General features: G+C 35.5%; 1 protein-coding gene across 1 annotated transcript; it reads left to right on the top strand.

Moving 5' to 3' along the window:
- Positions 1 to 749: 749 nt before the first annotated feature.
- Mettl14 (methyltransferase 14, N6-adenosine-methyltransferase non-catalytic subunit) lies at positions 750 to 25276 on the top strand. Its single transcript, XM_004870039.3, has 11 exons — positions 750 to 981; positions 9040 to 9128; positions 9850 to 9937; positions 11133 to 11213; positions 11644 to 11731; positions 14460 to 14550; positions 15794 to 15935; positions 17523 to 17615; positions 20523 to 20639; positions 21790 to 22000; positions 23795 to 25276. Exons 1-11 carry the CDS (start codon positions 916 to 918, stop codon positions 24097 to 24099), a joined length of 1371 nt encoding a protein of 456 aa, XP_004870096.1. The 5' UTR covers positions 750 to 915; the 3' UTR covers positions 24100 to 25276.

The raw sequence follows: 25276 nt of genomic DNA, 5'->3' as shown, positions 1-25276 counted from the left end.
AACAAGAACTATAGCTTTCCCTTGTTTCACCTTCTGATTTCAGGACTGTACCTTCTCTAGGGAGAATCATTTGAGTGGACAAATGGCTATTTTCATCATTGTCCAATAGTTTAATTAGTATACAGAGTAGTACCCCCTCTGAATTTCCAGGTAAGTAATGTAACTGATTTTTAAAGAAATACTTTATATGCTCAAAAATATCCTATAGTATATGGCCCTCGGAAGTTAACATTTTCTCAAATAGTGCTGCCATTAACAGAGATTTTTAAGAACACTTCTTTTTAAAATCGATTTTAGAGCTGCTTCCTGAGAAATAGATACACTTCCAAGGCGGCATGTGCCAGGTGTTTATTCTTTCAATTTTCTCAACAGAGAGATAGACTGTCTTATTGTTCCCATTTTAACAAAAGGTAACAATCACAGAGGTGGTTAATGAGCCAACGCTACCCAGAGAGTGAGAGTGCTGGGCGATCAAGTGGAAGTTTGTGGTCTCAGAAAACAAAACAAAAGCGTATGGAAATTTTTTAAACGCTAGGGCCGAAAACTATACAATTAATGGAAAAGGGACCAACATTACAGAAACAAGATGGATAAACTATTAGGGCTGGCACCCGAGGAAACAGACAAAGCAAACGAGAATACATCCGCACCAAAGCCACCCCCCCTAGCGCCCCAGCGTCTCTCCCTGGGCCTCTACCGAGAGGCGTCATTCGCGTGCGTCCAGGAGGCGGGACTTCCGGGCTACGTCGAGCCAATTCCGGCCGCGCCGGAAATCTCTGCTGAGTAAATGAGGAGGGATTTACGCCGTTTGAAACTCCGGATCTGCCTTGTGTTCCATAGTGTGGGAAGAAATATTGGGCGAGGGTTTATTCGTGAGTGACAAGATCCGGGGTAGTGATAAACAGGATTTAAGACATGGATAGTCGCTTACAGGAGATCCGGGAGCGACAGAAGTTACGGCGACAGCTCCTTGCTCAGCAGGTTCGCGGCCCGGTGGCCTTTTGTGGGGAGGGATTGCGCGTGCGGTTCCCCACCCACCCCCCCGGTCCGCTCTAGCCTTTTACCGCTGTCAAGCTCTTCCTGGTCCTGCGACTCTGATTTTGAATCTCCTTGTTTTCCACTCCCGCCGTCCCCCGAAAATTTTTTAAAAAATCTAGCAGTCATTGTGCATCTTTACGGGTCTCCCGCCAAATGTCTGGCATGGTGTGCAGGGATGGGAATGAATACACAGCCTCTTGGTCTAACGTAGTTTACGCAAGGATAAGTGACTTGTTTTCCCCTAAGTTTGTCTTCACTATTTAAATGGTCTTCTGTGCCTTTCCTTTCCTCTTGGTCTGCACCAAATTCTTGAGCTGTATTGCAAAACTATTTTATTTGGGATCCCATCCAAAGACTGCACTGGAAGTGGCTTGAATGCAAATTTTAGATTATGCGCCTTATACACAGTATCCTTGTCATCGTCCGCAGTTAGTATTTGAATTCTTACTCTGTGTCAATCATAACCTTTGAAACAGGTAGCATTGTCATCATTGAATAATGAAATAGGGTTCAGAGGTTTAGTGATTTTTAAATCCTGATCACTCACCTGTTGCCAGGAAATTGAACCCAGGTGTCTTCCAAACGTTTGCCCTTCACTGCTTCTTTTGGTTGAAATCTGCTGATTAGCAGAATACACGTGCAGAGAATACAGATTATGCCAGTTCTACTTAAAACCAGAAGCAGTTTCCCATTTTGCCATGCAGATCAATAAAGGTGGTGGGCAGAAATGTTAATAGGGTTTAATGAGGCATTTTGCTGTTTTTAAGCATTAAATCTTGGTTTTAGTAATGGTAATCTGACTGAAACGTATCCTCCTTTATGCGGTGATAAGTAGATTTGTGGTATCCTTTTTAAAATGTGGGAATTTGGAATCATCTGTTCCTGGTCTTTTTTGACGTTAAGATCTTGGATAAGTCAAGTATCTTTCTAAATCATCTCAACTTATTTTACCAGACCTTCGGAAATGTTCAGTGACTCTTTGTTGATGACACGTTAAGATGTCTTACTCTTTGATTTTATTCCTTGATCCTAATTCAGAGCTCTATTTGACTCAGTACATCATAAAACAATTATTTATTGTCTTACATTGAGCAAATATCAGAGACACTAGCAGATACTGCCAAATGAACTCCGAATAATACCCTCCAAGAGCTTACAAAGTTTATAAAATTGATAAGGGCTGCCATTTATTAAGTGCCTTCTACTTATGTGTCAGACGTGGCTAAGCTTTTAATATTATCTTTGATACAATGAAGTCATATGTCCTGCCTTTTATAGATTAAAAAGTGAAGCTCAAAAAATTTAAGTTACATTTTCAGTGCTACAAAACTGTTAAGTTTGCAAGCTGCAGTTTTAACATAGACCTGTCCATGCTCTTTCTAGTAGAGTAGGTGCTTCCTGGTCTTCGGTTTGAATATAAACTCCAGTAAGAATGCCTGATAGAATCAACAACAGACATCCACTTCACCAGCTTATTTTAATCTCTGCTTATTTTTGTCTACATGAACAAGGCAAACTAACTTTCTACTTTCTAGAGCATGATTTGTACCATACATACTTTATGATTTTAAAAATTGTCCTCTTTCTGAATTCTATTCTTTGTGGCACGGCTCAGAGCTTCATGATGAAATCTGTACTGATTCCTTGGCTAAGGTTCTTCCAAGGAGTTTTATTATATGTTGATTGTCCTATAGATTATAAACAGTTCGCTTGTACAGTCTTTGCATTTGACTTCTGTTGGTTTAATCTGCCCTCAGATTTCTTCTTGCACAAAGTTAGCTGTTAATAAACATTTGTTGATTGATGTAATATCCAAGTGGAGCACAATTCAGTATGTGTCATTTGCTTTTGTCTTCTACGTAAAGACACTGTTGTACTAAGTAGGCCCTGACCATGATGGTGGCAGTTGTTGCTACCATCAGCAATTCACACCAGGTTTTTATTTTAACTTGTATCTTTGTTTCAAAAAATCATGTGTGCCTTCGAAAGATACTGATTGGCATAAATGATTCAAATAATGTAGTTGGTATCACCATAATAGAAAATCTGACTTGATCTAGTCATTCTGCAATTTATAAAAAATGTTTGGCTATTTGATGATTGTTTATATATAATCAGAATTTTGATTTAAAGCATTTCTCTTGTAATACATCCTAATTTAGATCCCACTAGGATATCTCATTCTTTTATTTACATGAAGCATCTACTTTCAGTTAGGCATTATTTTGGGTGCCAACAGGACACATAGGGTTCTTCCTTTCAAGGAGTTTACATTTTATTGGGGGATAAGGAAACAAGAATGGATTTATACAAATAATTGGAAGTTATGGTAGAGACCATGAAATGGTACCAATAGAAAATAAAAAGTAAGTCAGAGATGGTGGTATGAGCTTGTAATCCCAGCTACTTGGGTGGTAAAAACAGGAGGATCACAAGTCTAGGCCAGCCTGGGCAACATAGCAAGAGTTTGTCTCAAAATACAAAGGGCTGGGGATATACCACAGTACTCCCTGGGTTCAGTTTCCATAAGCCCAGAAAGGAAATAATAAACAAATGTAAAATCATTGAAAGTTGTACTAAGTGTTATGAGACAGTACAGAAATAAGGAGGCAGAAAGAATAATGAAAGGGGCCTCCTTATCCTGTATAGTATATTAGTCATGAAAGGGAAATAATTTGTACTCTTTAAGATACCAGTTAAGGAGCTAGTCATGGGAAGAAAGAAAGCATCCCACTAGAGGAAGTGGATATGTTTTCCCTGCCTGAAAAGAAAAGGAGTCAGACAGATTTTATGGAGGAGTTAAGATTTTAGGAAAGTTGATATACTGGAAGAGATTTATTGTTGGAGAAACTTGAGGGCAAGCATGTGAAGTGGGTAGACGAAAAGATAGTTGGGTAAGGTAAGGCTGGTAATTTAAGTTAAGGCTGGTAATTTGCTGTTCTGATATTTTATTATGCCCCTTTCCCCCTCCTGTGCTAACAAGACTAATGCAGATTTCCTCATTCCCTTCTTGAGCTTAAAAATATTAAATCATTCTTCATGGAGTGCTACACTCTTTAGTGTAAATTTGAAAATTTTCCATGAATTGATCCTGATTTTCCTTGGCTAACCTTTGTTTACATTTGTTACACTTTGCAAAATTTCCCCAGCTGCCAACCAAAGTTGACATTACTGTTTTTAAGCCATTATTAAAGTTTACAATTGTGTCTATAATTATCATAGAAACTTAGCTTAAGTAAAACTGGATAGATTTTGTTAGAGCAGGGGATCATTGACAGTATGTGAGCTTAATGTGGTATTACAACCTTATATAAACCATGTTATATAAGCCATGTTAAACCTTATATATACCATGTTAGCCGCTTTTTTAGGTTATTGCTACTACTGCTAAATCTTGTTTTTAAATTACTTTAAAAGTAGGAAATTAAATGTTTTAATTTCAGATATACCTGGGAGTATAAAACGCTTTCAGCTGTGAGTCATTCTTAAAATAACATGGTTTTTTTTCCAAGATATTTCCAGTTTGTCTTTAAAATTTTTTTTTATTACTATAGGTTTGTGATAATATAATGATTATAGTCAGCTTGGAGGATTAATATATATACATGTCACATCTTGATTATTTTTACTCATCCTATCTCCATTCTTCTTCAGATCCCCTTCCCATCTCTACAGAGCCTACCTCCCTGTTTCTTGACATAGCTCTTTTGTTTTGCTCTTTAAATTATTTATATTTTGTGTCTTTCATATTAGAAAAACCATGACTTTATTAGAGAAACTACTTAGTATTATGGTCTGAAAATTAATTAGTTTTTCGACAGATGCTTCAACTTTATCCTTCCTTATGGCTGAGTAATACTCCATCGTGTATGTGTACCACTTTTTTTTTTTTTTTAATGTATTCATCTGTTGCTGGGCGTAAAGGCCACTTCCATGATTTAGCTATTTTGAGTTGTGCTGCTATAAACATGACTATGTATCACTTTGGGGAAGATACCCAGGAGAGGTATAGCTGGGTCAAATGGAATTTCTATTTTTAGTTTTTTTGCGGAATCTCCAGGCTGATTTCCATAGTGGTTGTACTAGTTTACTTTCTGACCATCAATGTAGAAGGACTGTTTTTTCTCACTAGCATTATTATTATTATTATTTTAACATAATAGCCTTTCTTACTGGAATAAGGTGGAATCTGTATTGTTTTGATTTACATTTCTCTAATGGCCAAAGATGCTGAACATATTTTCATATATTTATTGGGCATTTGTACTTCTGCAGAGTTGCTGTTCACTTCAGTTACCCAGTTTTGAGTCTTTTATTTTTGGGATCTAATTTTTTTGAATTCTTTGTATATTCTAGATATTAATCCACTGTTTGAGGAGTAGCTGGGAAAAAACCTTTCCCATTCTGTAGGTTGTCTTTTCACTCTGATGGTAATTATCTTTGCTCATTCCTGCATTTCATTATGTATCTGTTGCCCATTACTTTTCCCCTTGTTCACTATTCCCCTTAGTAGGTGTATTCTTCCCTTTGGGCTCTTTGGTGGTTGTTAGCCTTATTGTCATCCTCAAAGATTTCTTTTTGCACTTTCTGTAGTGTTGGTTTGGTGGTCATTTTTTTTTTTTGGTACTGGGGATTGAACTTGGGACTCAGCACCTTGCGTTTGCGAGGCAGGCAGCAGCACCCCTGAGCTAAATCCCCGGTCCTGGTGGTCATTTTTTAAGATGCTCTTTGTCATGGAAAGTCTTTATTTCTCCATCGATTTTGAAAGATAATTTTGCATAATATATTAATCTGAGTTCAAAGTTGTTCTTTTGTGTTTTTTATTTTTTTGACTCATTTAGCATTGGATTTTGGTTCCATAGTTTTTAAAGTATCTTTGAGTATGTGATCTGCTCTATCAACTTTATCTTCTAGGTTTTTTTTCAATTATTTTTCTACAATATATTTCTTTTTTTATTTTCTAGTTTTCACACTCTTCACAGTGGTTATTTCTGCTGTCCATACTTTCAGTAATTTTTTATTTTCTGAATTTGTTTGGTATCTTTTCTCTTTGATATCTTCACTAATATGGTCATTCTTATTTAGTGTGTCTTTGTTAGTTCACCCAACATTTTGTCTGCGTCTTCTTTAAGCTTGCTAATCATTTTATCAGTTAAGTGCCATTATATGTTTAGTCACATTGGATCTGTTTCTTTTATTCCTTCAGACATTTCTAACTTTAAAAAAATTTTTCTTTACATCAGCACACATGGATTAGCTTTTGGGCAGGTACGAAGTTTTGGAGGCATTTTGTTTCCTTGTTTTCTTATATTTCTATTTGTGTGTGTGTGTGTGTGTGTGTGCCCACGCTTGCATACATGCTGAATTAGAGTAGAAAACCTTTTACTAGTGTGAAGATCTCTTTAGGTAGTGCGTATTCTCTATGATATGATCTTTGCTTTGGTTATGTTTAGGTATTTATGTACCTCATCAAACTATTAGCATAATAGGATTAGACCCAGTCACTGTGTTGCAAGGAGAGAACCACTATGAGTTATATCTGCATCTATACAGCCAGCCATATATCAGTCATGTAAATTAAGACTTGTTTTTAACAATTTCACCTTTTTTCTGTGACCCAAAAGTACTGTGATATAGTACTACTGAGCCAGAAAATACGATTTCTGAGCAAAAATGGTTTTTCCTGCGGCTAGCTGACCTGACAAAGAGCCACCCCCAGCTCATACCCCCTCCCAAACCAAACACATGTCCTCCTTCATTGTCCTTTGTTCTCAGGAAGTGTCTGTATCCAGTGTACTTTTCTATCAAATCGTGTGAACTAAATGTAACTTCCTCAACCAATGAACTAATGATAAATACTTTGCTTCTGTATCCCCACCCCTCTTCCCTTAGCCCATATAAACCTTGTTCACTGCCAGCTCCGGACTGATTGCTTTGTGGAGAAATCCCCAACCAGTCTGCTGGCATAATAAACTTGCTTCCAACCTCCAGATGCATTCTCGATTCTTGGCCTGATCTCTGTACCACTAACAGCTGCCACACTGTGGACTGTAAATCTGCTGTTATACTACTCATAGGTAGGTTGGGAGAGAATAAAGGGAAGAAGGAAAGGAGGAAGAAAAGAAATAACATCAAATAAAAAGAAAAGAGATTGGACTTTTGATTTTTTTTTAAATAACTAGAGGAGTAGAAGGGTAATAGAAGGTTTGAGAGAAGATTTGTGGGGTTAGGATAAGGGATGCAGAGAGAGGGAAGTGTAACTGGAGAGTAAGGGAAGCTGTAAGAAGATCAGAACCTGTTAATATGTTGATAATGCACTTGTGTTTGAATCCTCTATACACAATTTTGGGGGAGGGTTATCCTGAGTTGGCCACGAAAGATGCTATTTAGGTTAAAGAACTGGTTAGTTCTTATTCTCCTTTTCACATATACAGATCCCCCCCCGCATATCTATATATGTATATATATACACATATATGCATGTATATATGTGTATGTGTATATATGTATGTGTATATATAAGATGAAAGGATAAAAAGAAAAGAAAGAGAAAAGAATAAGAAAAACTACACAGTTACAAGACACAAAATTAAATCATCTCTCAGTCCTATTTATACTGCAGTTTGGATTCAACCAGTGTGTTCTTCCACCAGCTTTCACAAATGGAGCGGCTTTACCATGGATAGGGTTTGGACAGACTGCTGGGTCTGGCTCCTTCCTCCACCTCCACATTCCACCTAGCATTTGCCTTTTCTTCTGTCTTTAGCAGACCACTGCTGACCCCGCACCCGTCCCCTGCCCCCAACCTCACTGAGCCAGCTGTCTTAGGATTTTTTTCTCCTGCCTGCCTGCGAGTGAGAGGCTTGAGGGTCTCCACAGACCTCTGCTCCCCAACCTCCCTTTGCAGGCAGTGTTCTGCCTAGTTTCAGTTTCATTCTTGTGGGCATGACATCTGGAGGTTCTGGCCTTTGTTTTAGGGTGGGTCACTTTCATTTGAGTCAAAGTGAGGTGAAGGAACAGTGTGCCCAGTCTTTCACTGGTTTCCTAAGAGGCTTTCTCAGTCTCTGCTCCCTTTCTTTTGCAATAATCTCTGCCTCTTTGGTCACTTTTATAAGACCCCATGTAAGTGCCGAGCATCATGCCCTCTGGCTAAGACACTTCACTGGCTCTTCACCCACATCACTCCACATTCCACAAAGCATCACTTTCCAGCCTGTGACCTCTGGTGCCCTGGGGCTCACAGTGCTTAGCAGCCTTTGGCTGGGGGTAGGAAGTTCCCATGTGGGCGCCAAGGAGTGTGTGTGTGGTGGGCAGCATATGTAGCAGGCACACAACTTGCTGTTGTTTGGGGGAACAGTGAGAGAGTGCCTGTTTTGGGACTGCTTGAACAACTTACGGAGATTTTGCCTTTTGCCACTGCTGCCCACCCTTTTACCACCTTGAAGCATGGCTTTCCCAGCATCCATCTCTGTGCCCTTGCTCCCTACTTTCCCAAGGGTCTGCAGCTCATTCTCTCCTCTGGATGATTCCCTGGCTTTCAGTTTCTCTGGTGCCCTCTTCTGCGAATATCACTTTCTAGGTTTCTTCTTTCAGAGGGAAGGGTGAATAGACTAGGAGCCTGTCTTAGGGATCCAAGCCAAGGCTGCTCCCTCCTTCAGGGTATTAGATCCTCTCCCAAGATGGCATGTTTATTGGATTGGGGTGAAGGAGTGCTGTGATCCAGAGTCAGCTTATCTTCCCTTTCTAACCCCCCCTAATTCTGGACTTGCTCAGGTGGGCTTCTCCCTAAGGTCACCTTTTTCTGTCTGGCTTTGTTTGCCTTCCCTGTTTCTGAATACTCAGACACCCCAGTGCACATCCTCCAAGCTTCCTTCATGCACCTCCTCTTCTAGTCAGCTGTGATGGGTCCCCCTCCATTTTGTCTGTTTAAATGATTAAACTCTGTAGGAAATGCTTATCCAGTGCATTGTGATTGAAGTTTTGATTTTTGCCTCTTCTCAGTTGGGAGCTGAAAGTGCTGACAGCATCGGAGCTGTGTTAAATAGCAAAGAGGAGCAGAGAGAAATTGCTGAAACAAGGGAAACTTGTAGGTCAGTTAAATCATTTTTTAAATATTTAATATTGTGAAAGGATCATTGTTTTAATAAACAACCCTAGGTATGCATATGTTGTTATAAAAAGAATCAAAGATTTAAAAAACATTAGTTGATTTCTTTGTTTTGTTCTTTTCTGGGCTGGGGATCAGTCCCTGGACCTCATGCATGCTAGGTAAGTGCTCTACCACTGAACTATATTCTCATCCCAGAAACATTCATTTTTAGTGTCAGTTCGTGACTGATAAAATACATATTTTTTGAATATTTTAAGTTCCCATTTATAAATAATTAGAAATGGAATGTTAGACTAAGAAATAGCTTATGTACAAGAAATAAATTTTTAATTATAAATTGTAATTTTATGAATTTATAGAATCAAATTTATCCTAAAAGTGATATTCAGTTAATAGTTTAGAAACCATTTCAGAAATTTTCTGGTATTTTAGTTTATCAACATGGACATCAGCTTTGCTTAAGACATTAAAATAATATGTAATGTAAAAGTTTCTTTTTATAATATGTCACATATAGCAGCTTTTTACTTTCTTATAAAGTAAGGATTGTCAATCAGGTTCTGTAAATGTTTGAGTAATTTATAAACTGGGTAAACAAATGCTATTTAATCAGGAAAAAATTACCTTGTTCTGTATTACTTAGTATTACAAGTAGATGCATGTACACATATTGTATGTGATTCTTCTGTTTTACTTCTCAGGGCTTCCTATGATACTGCTGCTCCAAATGCAAAACGTAAGTGCTTGGATGAAGGAGAGCCAGATGAAGACAAAGTGGAAGAATATAAGGTAAGTAAAACATGAGATAGTTTTATGGTGAAGAAAAAAATAAACCCTTACAATAAATTCACATCCAGGAAAACAAATTTGATGGAAAGCTGAATATGAAATATGCTAAAGTAATCATCAGTACTATATGCTATCAGTTAATTAAGGCCTTTATCAGTTTCCTCATCTTATGTGTTATATGGTTAAAATTAAGCTATATATTTAGCATTATATGTATATATATATTTAGCATTATATATATATATATATTTAGCATTATATATATATATATATATATATAGGTATATACATAATGGCTGGTAAACACTGGCAATAATTTTTTTTTTTCTTCTTTTGGTACCAGGGATTGAACTTGGGACCTTGTGCTATTGAGGCAGGCGCCAGAACTATTGAGCTAAATCCCTGGCCCAATGTTTTTTTTAAATGAATGAAGAGATAAGTGTATCAAAGACTTTGGATAGTTGGATCAGATTTTGAGAGGCTGCAGTAGTCTTTTGTGTTGTATTATTCCATGTTAACAATATAGGGTAGAACAACTAAAACATTTTTAAAACTCATGAGCACTGTTTCTGAAAGAGGCCCAAGAAGAACCCAACCTCTAAGCTTGTAGTTGTAATGTTTATTTAAAAAGAAGGTATTATGGACAAAAATCTACCTCAATTTTTTCAAGTTAATTGTATGTATTTATTAGAAAAAGAAATGTATAGATTCAGTAAATCTCTAGCAAGTTTTGTGATACATCACCTAATCTCATATACTAGAATACCATCTCATGTGTTAACATTTTGATAACATGGTACCTATATGTAACTTAAATGTTTGAGATTATATTAGATTGAACCATAGACAGTTGTTGATATTCTTAACATTTTTGACCTATAAAACAGCAGTTTTCTAATAAAAATGAAATAGCCCTGTTAGTGGTCATATATTTCATGACTCAAGCTACATTTTAATATTTATAATATTATATGTGAAATACATAATTCTAGACAATTCAGTCAACAAAAATAAGTCATAGGTAATTTTTATTCATGATAATGATGAGAAAATTTTTTCTAAATATCAAGTTAGATCTAATGATGAAAAAGCAGAAACTTTAAACATTGTCTTTTAGGGAAATAAAATATAATTCTTAAGATATAATTAAATAACCTATATATAATAAATGTTTCCTTAATCTTCCTTTTTCAAGGATGAACTAGAAATGCAACAGGAAGAAGAAAATTTGCCATATGAAGAAGAAATTTACAAAGATTCTAGTACTTTTCTTAAGGTAAAATGAATAATTTTCTTTTTTTTTGTTTTGGTACCGGGGCTTGAACTTGGGACCTTCTGCTTGTGAGGCAGGTGGTGGAACCACTGAACTAATAATTTTCAAGTCTTAACAGCTCTTCACATTTATACTCTGAACCATACTTATCTTTAGTATCTTTTCAGTTATTCAGGGGTCACTATTAAAAAATGAGGATTATTTAAATTATCCATGAAACATTCTTTTGCTATTTGCCTCTATCGGATGAGATAATGGTGTCATTTTAGTAGTAGTTCAAGAGTAATGAAGTCATTCTAGTTATGTTTTCAGATTTTATTACTTTTTAAGATCTATCATTTCATATGTTCCCATAATAAAAAACAGAGTACAGTGTTAGTGTATCTGCTTACCAAAGTACATGTTGTTAATTTAATTTTGACTTTTTCTTTAGGGAACACAGAGTTTAAATCCTCATAATGATTACTGCCAACATTTTGTAGACACTGGACATAGACCTCAGAATTTCATCAGGGATGTAGGTATGTCAGGCTTTTCTGGACTGTGCTATTGCTACCCATTGATTAAATGCATGTGAAATATTCATTTTGCAGATTATTTCTGACAAAATACTTTTTCCAGCTTTCTGTTCTCAGTACTTCCCAGTACACTTTCCTTTTCCTTTGAGCAATGTTACTTTTTTCTTTCCTTCTTTTTAAGATAACTTATATACTATACAACTTACCTATTTAAAAGGGTATAACTCAAAAAAAGGGTAAAATGCAGTGCTTTTTCAGTGCATCCACAAGGTTGTTTGCAACCATTACTAGAATGTCGTAGAACACTTTCTTCTCCTTTAGGAAAGCCTTGTACTTTTCACCATTTATTCCTGATACCCTCCCTCTCTTCTGTCCCCCTAGGCTTAATCTTTTTCTATGAATTTGCCTGTTCTGGACATTTCATGTAATTGGAATTGTACGATATGTGTTCTTTTGTAACTGGTTACTTTCATTTAGCATATTTTCAAGGGTCATTAATGCTATAACATCTATTGGTCCATCATTTGTTATTGCCAAATAATATTCCATTGTATGTGTGGGTGTGTATACCCTGTTTTGTTTACTCATTTATTTGGGTTTGCTCTTTTGGTGTATTATGAACAGTGCTGTTATGGATTTTTTGGGAGAGGCAGTATTGGGGATTGCAGCCAGGGCCTTCTTGCTGAGCTACAGCCAATAACCCTCATCCCCATTTCTTTTGAGATATGGTCTCACTAAGTCACCCAGGCTGGGTTTGAAATTGTGAGCCTCCTGCCTCAGCCTTCTTCAGTACTGGGATTATAGGCATGCACTACCATACCCTGCTCTGTTATGGACATTCATGTACAAGGTTTTCTTTGGAGATATATTTTCATATCTCTTTATGATATATCTAGAAGTAGAATTGCTGGATCATTCAGTAATTGTTTTTTCATTTATCAAATTTTTCTTCTCTTTTTTAACTTGTATTGTTTTCTTTGTTGCTTTTTTTTAGTTGTTTTTCCCATGTGGTAATTTTACATTTAACATTTTGAATAACTATCCAAATATTTTTCAAAGTAGCTGTGCGATTTTACAGTCCTACCACCAGTGTATGATTCCAATTTCTTCACATCCTGAATATTGTTATTGTCTGTCTTTTTAATTATAGCCACATTAATGAATGTTAAGTAATCTCCCATCATGGCATTGATTTGCATTTTCTTTTCTTTCTTTTTTGTTTTTGGTACCAGGGATTGAACTTGGGTCCTTGGGCTTGCAGGGCAGGCAGTGGGACCACTGAGCTGAATTCCCAGCCCCTGCATTTTCTTAATGACTAATGATATATTTAGCATTTTTTAACAGGTATATTGTCATTTAAATATGTTCTTTGAAGAAGTGTCCAGACATTTTGCTTATCTTATAAATTTTCTTTTGCCTTTTTACTATTGAATTAAAAGAGTTCTTTGTATTTTCTGTGTGGGTACATATATATATATATATATATATATATATAGTATTCATATTCTTAAATATTTTGGGGGCAAGTCTCTTATCAGATGGATGATTTGCAAATATTTTCTCCCATTCTATTAGTTTTTTACTTTCTTCATAGTATCTTTTACAACCTCAAATTTTAATTTTTTGTTGTAAATCCAATTCAGTTTTTCTTTTGTCACTTGTAAACAACATTATTCCTAAAGTAGAAACTAATGTTTTTCTAAGCAAAAGTCAGATGTAGCCTAAAAAGTTGTGAGAAATTGTATACCCATATTTAGATATCAAACTTTCTGCTCTTAAGGCCCTTACCTAAGACAAAGAAAATGTACGTATAAGGCTAATAGAGATTGAGAAAAAGCTGCTGTATGAATGTAATTTTAGTCACGTGGAGGTTTAAATTCAAAATTAAGGAGTAAAACACTTTAGATGGTAGTAAAAAAGAACCACTGAACATTGTTGAAGATAACATGGTAAGGGAATTTAGGAGAAAGACTTAGATAGAATACCTGATTTATCCAAGATCTTAATGTCAAAGGGACAAGGAACAGAGTTGATTGCAAATTTCTACATTTTAAATAAGGTATTACAATCCTGTTCATCAAATAATAAAGGAACATAGATTTCAAATTTTTTCAGGTTGTACCTTCTGTTTTATAGGTGAATGTTGCTAATTTTACTGTGTTGAAACCTGATGATAGTACAGTTTTCAAACTTTATTTGAAATGTGATCTATACTAGTGACTGAGGAAAACTTACAAACATTTTCACATTCTTGTGACTAAAAACTTTGAGTCAAGTGTTTGGCACATACCTGTAATCCCAGCACTCTTAAGAGGCTGAGGCAGGAGGGTTGAAAGTTCAAGTCCAGCTTGAGCAGCTTAGCGGTGTGATGAGATCCTGCCTCAAAAATTTTTTTAAAATGGGGATGTGAGGGATGTAGTTCAGTGCAAAGGCCCTAGGTTTAATCCCCAGTACTGGAAAGGGGGCAGGTGGAGAAAAAACTACCTCTTCCCTAACCTGACTTTTAGTTTTTAAATTAAGAAATTTAAGTGGCTTTCATTGCTGTGAATATACTTTTGGTGGGGGTGGGGGCATAAAGAACAAAGTATGGTAGAAAGGAAGTAGTCATTTGTTTTTAAAGATGTGAAAGTGAATTGTGTGTATTTGCTTTCTTGGGAGGAATCATAACTCTTCATTTCACTGATATGAAGTGTTGGATTGAAATTTAGAAGTTACTATTTTTTCCCCACAGGTTTAGCTGACAGATTTGAAGAATACCCAAAACTGAGGGAACTCATTAGGCTAAAGGATGAATTAATAGCTAAATCTAACACTCCTCCTATGTAAGTATTTTTTAAAATTACTTTTTCCCACATTGGGCTTAATGTATCAGCCTGTTTTTTCTATAACTAACTTTTTATTAAAAAAATAAAAAGAATCAGCACCTATATAAGATTAGTCTATTCCTTCATTTCTTCTTTATAGTAAAATATATCAGTTTGAAACTGTGGTACTGAGTAATAAGTTGGTTCTCATTCAGTTGTTCTTCAGTTTTCCAAATAATTTGCTTGAAGTACTTCTAAATATTTTTTCTTCCTTAGAAAATTACTCATGTTTATTCTTGATAATATCATTAAATGACTTCTCATAAAATAATTTGGATTAGTGATTCATTTTAACCTTTGCTAAACAGAATATTATTTTTTCTTACAAATATGTGTAAAGCCCTTAAAATTGGAGACTGTTTTATATTTAGCTTACTTTGAATGTTTTGTTCATTTAATGATTTAATAAAATGTATGAGTTATTAGAATAACAAATAAATGTCAATATGTGAGGAAGTCTCAGTGTAATTGAATATTCATCCTACTTAATATTCTTAGTGAAGTGTGATGGCACATGTCTGTAATCCCAGCACTTCAGGGAGCTGGAGTGAAGAGGATCATAAGGTCAAGTCCTGTTGGGACAACTTAGCAAGACCTTGTCTCAAAACAGAATGAAAGAAAGGGAGAAGGAGTGGGAGGGGGAGAAGGTGAAATATTTTAGCTAAAATATTTTAGTTAAAAATATTTTCATATTATGTGAAAATAACTTCAGTAAAGTCTATATAGTAGTGTGAAAATACTTATAAATGTTTTTACTTATTAGTAAAGTAATAAAATTGTGTGCATAGTTGGAAACTTTTAGAAGGAGGATTTGAAACTTAGAGAAATAATTTTTTTATCCTAAACAATTGAGGGAAAAAAGTAATAACAATATTTCTTAGAAAATTGAGATGACAGTAGAAAGTGAATCAGAGACCCTCATCCGAGTATAGATTTTTCAATGTAAATAGAATGTATTCTGGATGTTCATGTGGAATAATACAATTTTCACTTTGCAGTGTAATTATGTCCACGTCCAAGGAATAATATTGGTATATGGTACAATATCTGCAGTGAAGAAAGATGACCCTTCTATAAACAGACATATCATAATTAGCTCATTGTTACTTTTAAATAATGGTTAGTAATATTTGAGAAATTTCTTGCGTTATCATCTGCAGATTATTTGAAAATCTTTTTTTTTTTTGCTTTAATCAAATAGGTACTTACAAGCAGATATAGAAGCTTTTGATATCAGAGAACTAACACCCAAATTTGATGTGATTCTTTTGGAACCTCCTTTAGAAGAATATTACAGAGAGACTGGCATCACTGCTAATGAAAAATGCTGGACTTGGGATGATGTATGATGAAACTTTCTACATTGTAATGAACTATTAACTTTTCAAATGAGTATGTTCATTTAATCAAAAACAGACTATAAATGTCATCCCTACTTTTGTAGGGATTATAAATATACATTTATATATTAGATGTGAAAGTCTAATGTACATTGGTCAAGAATACATTCATTCGATTCTTCTTTTGAGGCTGTAGAGGACTCACAGGCTTGGTCTTGGAGTCCTTGGCCATAAGCTAGGAAAGTCTAAAAGCAGACAGAATGATAACTTAATTTGCAGTTAATGAGTTTTAGTAAACATTAGGAAGGGAGAGAGAAGAGAGAGTGAGAATGAAAATGAATAGGAATGTATCGCAATTCCTACTTTTTAAGGAACGTACAGTACGATGCAGTATGGGTGAAAAAAGAAGCATATAATTTTGGTATAATTATTTTGATAAAGTTGTATTTTCCTAAATAAAATTAAGCTAACTTCAATTGGTTTCATAAAATATTGGTTTTTATAACCAGTAGCAAAAATAACAGAACACTACTTTTGATTAGGCAATGTACTGGATTCAATAATGAGGAAGAGTTAGTACTAACCCTTAAGGAGCACACAGTTTAATAGAATAAACATTAACCTAACCTAGTAACTGTTGAGTCAGTAGTGGAGTGCTGCATAAAATGATATGAGAATAACTGACCAAGCCTAGGAAGATGGCACTTAGCATAGAGATGGTGACACCTGAATGGTGTAAATAGATGAGCTGGAATTGTCCAGAAGAAGAAAGATGTGGTACAGGGATTCAGGCAGAAGCAACGGCAGGAACAGAAGGGATGAAGGCAAAAGCCGGTCTCAGGTTTGTGGGTATAGGAGATCTTTTTGTTGGTTGTTACTATTCAAATGCAGACTGGAATTATCTTGAGATGATGTTTTAAGGAGCGTTGATTTTTATTCTGAAAACATTACAAAACCTTTCAAGGTTTTAAACAGTTCAGTAAGAACAAATTGGTGTATGGATGCTGGGCGAGAGGAAAAAAAGTCTGGGAAAAGAAGGACATTTAGAAGACTCTTGCTATTACTTATTTGCAAGAGACAAATTATGCAGAAACCCAGGCTCCAGTGATCCTCCTGGCTCAGCCTGCCAAGTACATAGCTGGGACTATAAGGGTGCAGTGCTATACCTGGCTTATACTATATTTTAATTCTGCCATTAATTTGGGGCTCATTTAACCTCTTTACATTTCAGTTTCTTTTTATGTAAATAATAATACATACATTAGCTATCGAATGTCTTGAACTCTATCTTACAAACTTCCATTATTCTGTAAATGCAGTTCTCTGTAAGTTCTTCCCTTTTAAACACAAGTGTTTGTATGTATGTTTCCATAAATAAATAAATATATATATATATATATATATAGTTTGTATATAAAAATAAACTGCAATCTAGCAAGTGATTTTTAAGGATAAAAATTTGTTTTCCATTATAAGTGCATGCAAAGAACAATTCTACTGAGAATTCTGATGTCTCAATGGTTGTTTATTTGGATATTGGATGAATGGGAAACAAATAGTTTTGTGTAACATTGTTTTGTTTTCTTACAGATAATGAAGTTAGAAATCGATGAGATTGCAGCACCCCGATCATTTATTTTTCTGTGGTGTGGTTCTGGGGAGGGACTGGACCTTGGAAGAGTGGTAAGATATTTTTTAAAGTGTATTCTTAAAATCATAGTATAAAAAAAATATATATTACATAAGAAGCTTGAGGATTAATGTTATTTTATAACATTTCTTGAATAGTTTTAAAATACTCAGAAGCAAAATATGCTCAGGAAAAGAATATAAGGTAGTACCCCTAAGTCAGTTACTAGTTCTAGGGATGAATGTAGGCCTTTCAAAATATAATTTGTTACAACTACAGGAAGAGAACAGTTTGGACATTTGAAACTCCAAATTACAGCATTAAAATGAGTTGCTTATTGTCAGACGTGGCTTGTTTTTATAAGGTGCTAAAAAGTGTTACTCTGAATAGCATTGACTTCTTTTAGTATATGTGCTGCCAAAACGAGCACAGCATGGACTCTTGAATTTTAAATGGAAGCCAGATCAAATTGGAAAAGGAATAGCATCTGGAACACATAGTTTGAATAAATGAGAGTGAAAAAGAAGTTAATAACAGCTCAATTTATTTTAAGTATCTTATATTCAGTTATGTTTCAGAGCGTTCCTTTTTTTTTTGGTTAGAGTATTTTGCCAAAAAGAAACCAAATAAAGTGTTTTAACCAAGAATAATGGGAATATTGCACCTGGTTATCCAGGAGTTTCAATTTACCTATTATCCAACAGTGAGACTTGGGGCAAGAAGGTGTTTACTCTGTGGGTCACAGTTATATCACGTGTTGGATGAGAATTTCCATTTTTAGGACATAATACTTGTTATATAGCAGATGATCTCATTTAATCATAACTAATCTGAAGAGAGTCCATTTGACAGGTGAAGAATTTTTAAGGAGGATCATATGAGGTAATAGGAAAATGAGACAAATTTGTGCTTAAATATTGAAATTCTACAATTTGTATTCTTTAGTAAGTTTGAAACTATTGTTACCATCATTGCCCCTATCATTTATTAATCCCAAGAAAAGATTATATCTATTCCAACTGAATATTGCCATTTTTCCTGTTGGCTCTTCCTCCAAGATACTGTGGAAAAGAAAGACAGTAAAGAGAAAGAAATATACTGTAAGTCTTTATAAGAATATTGGTGTTTACCTTTTAACTCTAATGTAAGGACTTTGGTCTTGCCTTTTAACCCCCTAAGTTAAGTTGAAACTGATTAGGAAGGTTTGTCTTTCATTTTTGCAGTCATTTATCATACTGGTGAAAGCAGAGTTTGGCCAAAATAATTACAAAACTAATTCAGCCTGAGAAAAACTCATAAGTTTGCGATTAGTAAATTAGGACATGGGAGTTAGGCCATTGGGTATGTTAATGAATACTCAGAGCAAAACAAACATTTGGGAACTGGAACATGTAGTGGTCCTCCCCCTCCCCCCATGTCATTTTCTGTGGTTTTCATCACCCACAGTCAACTGTGATGTGAAATATTAAATGGAAAATTCCAGAAATAATTCATGTTCTTAATTGCACATCATTCTGAGTAGCATGATGAAATCTTGTGCTCTTCTGGTACACTGATTCATCCCTTTGTTCAGCCTATCTGTGCTGTGGTTGCTACTTGCCCAGACTTAATAGCAGTCTGGGTTTGTGTGTACACATGGGACAAAGAAACAGACTACATTCGTATATTGTTGAATTAGTATGTTATTTTTATTGTTAATCTTTTACTGTGTCTGATTTATAAATTAAGCTTTATCCTAAGTACACCTATATAGGAAAAAGCAGTATATATATGATGCAGTACCATTTGTGGTCTCAGGCATCCACCCAGGGGCCTTGGAATGTATCTTCTGTGGATAAGGGAGTGCTGCTGTGGTACTTTTGATCTTTTGAGATTTTAAAGTAAAACTTTCAATTTGATTTTAAGGTATATCTCACCTTTCACAGTAAGAACCTTTCTGGAAAACATGTTTTTATTCCACTATATTTTTATGTGTACTTGATCATAATGCCAACAATATTGTACACAGTTTACTCATTTTCCCATACATTTCAGTTAACTAAAGGCAGGAATTGTATCTTATTCATGTTTTTATTCCCAGCACCTACATGTAGGCCCTCAAAATGCCACTCTGAATGGCAGTTTAGCTAGTATTTGTTAAATATTCATATATAATAGGTTCTAGGATACTAGGGTTCATATCTCTAGTTTCAAGATTATAAAAAGATGAAAGTACAATTTTACCCATAGAGTTATATAACAATGTAAGTCTGAACTTTTGTAGTTGTTCGGAATTACGTAAAGAAATAAAGTTTTATTGGACTGCCATCTGAAGAGAAATTATCAGTTAGAAAGGTTTTAACAAGTTTTTAGCTTTGTCAGAGGATAGAAATTGAGGGGCAGGAATCAAGTTACCTTTTGGATTATCTTGTGATTATGTAGGATCTGAGTATTATAATTTAAAACCCATCATTGTTGATGACAGTAGAAAGTAGTACAGGTTGTATAACCCTATCCAAAATGCTTCAGACCAGAAGTGTTTCAGATTTTGGAGTTTTTTGGATTTTGAAATATTTGCATAGACTTCTCAGGTTGAGCATTTTCAGTCCAAAAATTCAAAATCTGAAATGCTCTAACATCGGAAATTTTTTGAGCATTCTGTTGACACTCAAAAAATTTTGGACTTTGAAGCATTTCAAATTTTCTGATTAGAAATGTTCACTTTATATTAAAGACTTGGTCTATGATGTAATTTCAGTGTTTTATCTTCAACAGTATTATTGTGTTAATATCTAGAACATGTATACATTCTGTGTTATGGCTATTTATTTAAAGACTTATTTCTTCTGTTTCTGCACTAAAAGAAAATTACCATAACACTGAAATTTAGTGTCCTTGAAAGTTTTTTTTAATGTCAGTTGGTTGTTTTAACTATTATTTCTTTGAATTAAGACTTCTGTTGTTTATTCTCTTATTTCTAGTGTTTACGAAAATGGGGATACAGAAGATGTGAAGATATTTGTTGGATTAAAACCAATAAAAACAACCCTGGGAAAACTAAGACTTTAGATCCAAAGGCTGTTTTCCAGAGAACAAAGGTATTGCCTTTCTTATTTGTTTTCTTTCTTCTTGTTTTTTGCTCACAAGATTTTCTAAGTCACTATATGCAGTTGAATTTTGGTGGAAAGGTCCTTTTTAAGACTTATCTAAGTAGCAGTGAGCACTACAGGAATATATCTAAGTTAATTTTAAAATTTTTTGTTCACTATCTTGGATCAGCTCCCATTGTGCTAGCTCCCATTGTTCCAAGCTGCCACATGTCTAGGTTAGGTCTGGACTTAAAATACTCCTGACTTTCAGAATTTTTCTCTAGGCTAAGAAAGAAATGATAAGATTCATAGCTGGCCACCTCAGAGGCATTTGTCTTCTTTTTTTTCTACTCAAGAAGCCCTTAGAACTTCTGCTTCATATGACTCTGTTTTGCCATTGTTGGGCTTCTGCAGTTTTTGTTCTTTACTCCTTAGGGAGCCACCGTGTGTGTGGGGGGGGGGGGGGTCTTTCTTACTAAGTCTTTCTTGGGCTGGAATCCTGCCCACATAAGGATGGGGTGTGAAGAGCAGCTTCTGAGTATGAAGCTGTGGGTTTACCGGGAGGATGGTGCACCCAGAGAAGGCTGGAAGCTCCATACCTCTTGCCCCATACCTTACCATAAGCATCTCTCCTTTCCAACTGTTCTGTATTGTGTCCTTTATAATATCATCCTGAATTCCATGAGCCACTGTGGTGTATGATCAACCCAGAAGGGAATCACTTGAACCTCAAATATACTATATAGTCTGTTGATCAGAATCATGGGTGAAAACTTGGACTTGATATTTGATTAGGTGTCAGTCTGATGGGACTGAGCCTTTAATCTATGGGGGTCTGGGCTAATGAAGTGTAAATGGTGTCTACAGAGAATTGGAAAATTGCTTGGTGTGGGAAAACCCCACGTGTCTGTGTCAGGAGTGAAGTATTTGAGGTATTGGATACTATGAAGGAGAGTGCAGAAGAAAACAGTTTGTTTTCCTGTGTACCTTGCAGTTTTTCCACATCTGGAGATCCAGGCTTTCCTTTCATATTTTTGCCCATAGAATTGCATCTCAAAGATTCAGAGAAAGATTGTTGTGGAGTGGAGGACATCGGAAATGTAGTGTTGTGAAATATGACTACTGATGAAAAGAGACTAATGTGTCTTCTCTTATTTAGGAACATTGCCTTATGGGGATCAAAGGAACTGTGAAGCGTAGCACAGATGGGGACTTTATTCATGCTAATGTTGACATTGACTTAATTATCACAGAAGAACCTGAAATTGGAAATATAGAAAAACCTGTAGAAATTTTTCATATAATCGAGCATTTTTGTCTTGGTAGACGACGTCTTCATCTATTTGGAAGAGATAGTACAATTCGACCAGGTAGGACCTCAGTTTAAAAAAAAAACAAGTCAACTTTATGATTCCTTGTGATTTGGATGTTAAGAATAAGACATTGTTGTAAAAGAAAACTCTTGCATGTAAAATAGAAATCTTATATATTTCTTGCTGAAAATCACATATGAGCAGTTGTAGGTTCACAACAAAATTCAAGGAAAGATTTCCTCTGTACTCTCTGCCCCTACACTGGCATCACTTCCCACTGTCATTATTCCCCCCATAATGATATATTTGTTATAATTAGCTAACCCTCATTGAGACACCATAATTACCCTAAGTTTGTCATTTACATAGGTGTCACCTAGTGTTGTATGTAGTGTGTGGGGTTGGACAAATGTATAGAGACATATATCCACCATTATAATATCATACTGAATAGTTTTACCTCCCTAAAAATCCCCTGGGCTCTATTTAATTTTTAAATATATTTTTATTTCTAATTGACACAGTAATTATATGTATTTATATAGTACAATGTGATATTTCAGTAAATATGTATAACACATAATGATCAGATCAGGGTAACTCGTGTATCACTTCAGACATACTGTATTTGTATTGGGAACATTCACAATCCTCATTACTAGCTATTTTGAAATATTCAAGTAATTGTTGCCAACCATAGCCTACTGTGCTGTAAAGCACAGTAAAATATTAAAAGTTATTTTTCCTGTGCCCCTGCACTCCTGTACCTATTAGCCATCCGTTCTCCATCTCTCCCTGCTCCCTTCCCAGGCTTCACCACTGTTCTTTTCTTTACTTCTTTTATATCAACTTTTATAATGTCTTCCAGTTCTGTTTCATGTTGGTACAAATGACAGGTGTACTCTTTTTATGGCTGAGTAATAATCTATTATGTGTGTATACTGTATTTTCTTTATCCATCTGCCATGGACCCTTGGATGGATTCCTTATCTTGACTGTTGTGAACAGTACTCCAATAAACATGCACAGAAAAGTGTCTTTTTCAGTTATTCACTTCAGTTCTTTTGGATATATGCCTCATAGTGAAATGGCTGGATCATATGGAGTTGTAGTTTTTTGAGGAATCTCCACATAGTTTTATATAATAGCTACATTTACTAACATTCCCACTAGCAGTATATGACAGTTCTCTTTTCTCCACATCCTCATCAAGCATTTTCTTCGTCTTTTTGATAACCATTCTAACTGTGGTGAGATGGTACCTCATTGTGGTTTTTATTTGCATTTTCCTGATGATTAATGGTATTGAGCATTTGTTATATACTTGACTATTTGTATATTCTCTTTTGTGAAATGTCTATTCAAGTCATTTGCCCATGGAAAGGTAGGAATGAATAGGAATAACATGGTGGTGCTTGGAGTTCTAGGGCCTATGAACAGAATATCTGTGGTTAGGAAGAGTAAAGAAATAATTAGTTTCAAGATTTGAATCAAAATAATGGTACCATTTTCATTAAATAGGATGGTTATATATAATTTTTTAAATTGTCACTAGCCGAAACTCCATGTAGTATATACTGTTTTTTTCTAAGTGCTGTTATCACAGAATGTAGAACATGAATGAAGGAGGAGGACATATTATAAAAGTTATTATCTAGGAGAAACAAGATATATAAAATGAAATCTTTAAAATATGACCATGATTAAGTACTGTGGATTCTGTAAAAGTGATCAATATTGGATCAGTGCTGGGGGCATATTTAAGAATGCATTGGGCATTTGAATTGGCCCCTAGAAGATCAAGAGAAAGAATACAAATAAAAAAGATAATTTTTTTTTTTTTCATTTTAGGCTGGCTTACAGTTGGACCAACGCTAACAAACAGCAACTACAATGCGGAAACATATGCATCTTATTTCAGTGCCCCAAATTCCTACCTGACTGGATGTACAGAGGAAATTGAGAGACTTCGACCCAAGTCGCCCCCACCCAAATCTAAATCTGATCGTGGCGGTGGAGCTCCCAGGGGTGGAGGGAGAGGGGGAACTTCTGCTGGCCGGGGTCGAGAAAGAAATCGATCCAACTTCCGAGGAGAAAGAGGTGGCTTTAGAGGGGGCCGTGGAGGAACACACAGAGGTGGCTTTCCACCTCGATGACTGTGAGACACTGATGCTCCTAATGCACCTCTGACCTTTTTTTTTTTATTGTGGGAGCCTTCATTCTAGCTTGCGCTTTGCTAGTTTCTCTAAGCTACCAGGAGTATCTTTGCCCCTTCTCTTGCAGTTGTCACACACATAGTGTCTGGTTTGTTACAGGATCAGTGATAGATCCTGCCTTTTGTTATGTGTATCTACTCAACCAGAATGGAACAACACAAGTAGCTTCACCTTCAGGGACTGAATTTATTCTAATTCCAACTAATTGCAAAGGCTTTTGCTGTGTAGAAATAGTTGGACAATGCACATGACTGGATCTGTGATGATACCACACGTGCTGACAGAAGTTGATAAGGCATATCCTGCCACTGCTGCCACAGCAAAGGGGAAGCTGTTTGGGAGCCTTGGTAGAATGGAGTTGGGACAGATGGTCAGCTTCTAGCAGGGCTTTTACCAGTTGCTTGTTAAAATGATAAAAACAAGTAGATTTCATTTATTTTTTCCTTTAAAAATTTTTTAAAAATCCAAATATAATTTGAATACTGAAGAAATGGAGAGATTTTGAATAAAATCCCCTCTTCCAGTGATTCATCTGAGATATTAATCTGGAGCTCCCAGGGATGGTTAGGAAAGGGGTAAGACTTAGCAGGCCAATTCAGGAAAACAAATCATAATTTTAATTGTGTAGCTAAGATGACTCTTAATTGTGCTTCTCGAGAAGCAAATGACAAATTTCCAAGTTCGAGGTTTCTGGTATAGATCTGAACTTGACTGACCTTCAGTGCAGTCTCATATTCCCCCAACAAAATAAATTAGTACTAATGGAAGTACTAATAGAGACACTTGGTTATCAGGGGTTTGGCTTAACCATTTTGGGAAATAAGTACTTGGTGATGAGGAATGGCATACATCTTTAACCTTGATAAATTTCACATAAAAGCAATTATAGAAAACCCTCAAAGACTATAACTTGGAAGTTGGAAGTGCAGTTCCCTTTTATTAAAACCATACAGAGTGATACTTGTTTTCAAGAGGCTTATGGTGCAGAAGTTAGTTGTATATAACTTCATGCTGTTATTTCTCCTTTACTGTAACTCATGTTTAAATGATTTTGATGAAATCAGACCATTATTAATAAATGCTTATTTTGTTACAGTTTTTCTAATGAAACTTTAAA

Source organism: Heterocephalus glaber, unplaced genomic scaffold, assembly GCF_053883595.1.
Source record: "Heterocephalus glaber isolate CG9 unplaced genomic scaffold, H.glaber_assembly_v1.0 deba00001690, whole genome shotgun sequence".
Lineage (NCBI taxonomy): Eukaryota > Metazoa > Chordata > Mammalia > Rodentia > Bathyergidae > Heterocephalus > Heterocephalus glaber.
The sequence above is the reverse complement of the archived record's forward strand: the minus strand, read 5'-3'. Positions and strand labels throughout refer to the sequence as shown.

Coding starts and splice junctions, on each gene's coding strand:
- Mettl14 (XM_004870039.3), top strand. CDS start 916: ATGGATAGTCGCTTACAGGAGATCCGGGAGCGACAGAAGTTACGGCGA. Junction 17,616..20,522: donor GACTGGACCTTGGAAGAGTG/GTAAGATATTTT, acceptor TCTTATTTCTAG/TGTTTACGAAAATGGGGATA. Junction 22,001..23,794: donor AGATAGTACAATTCGACCAG/GTAGGACCTCAG, acceptor TTTTCATTTTAG/GCTGGCTTACAGTTGGACCA.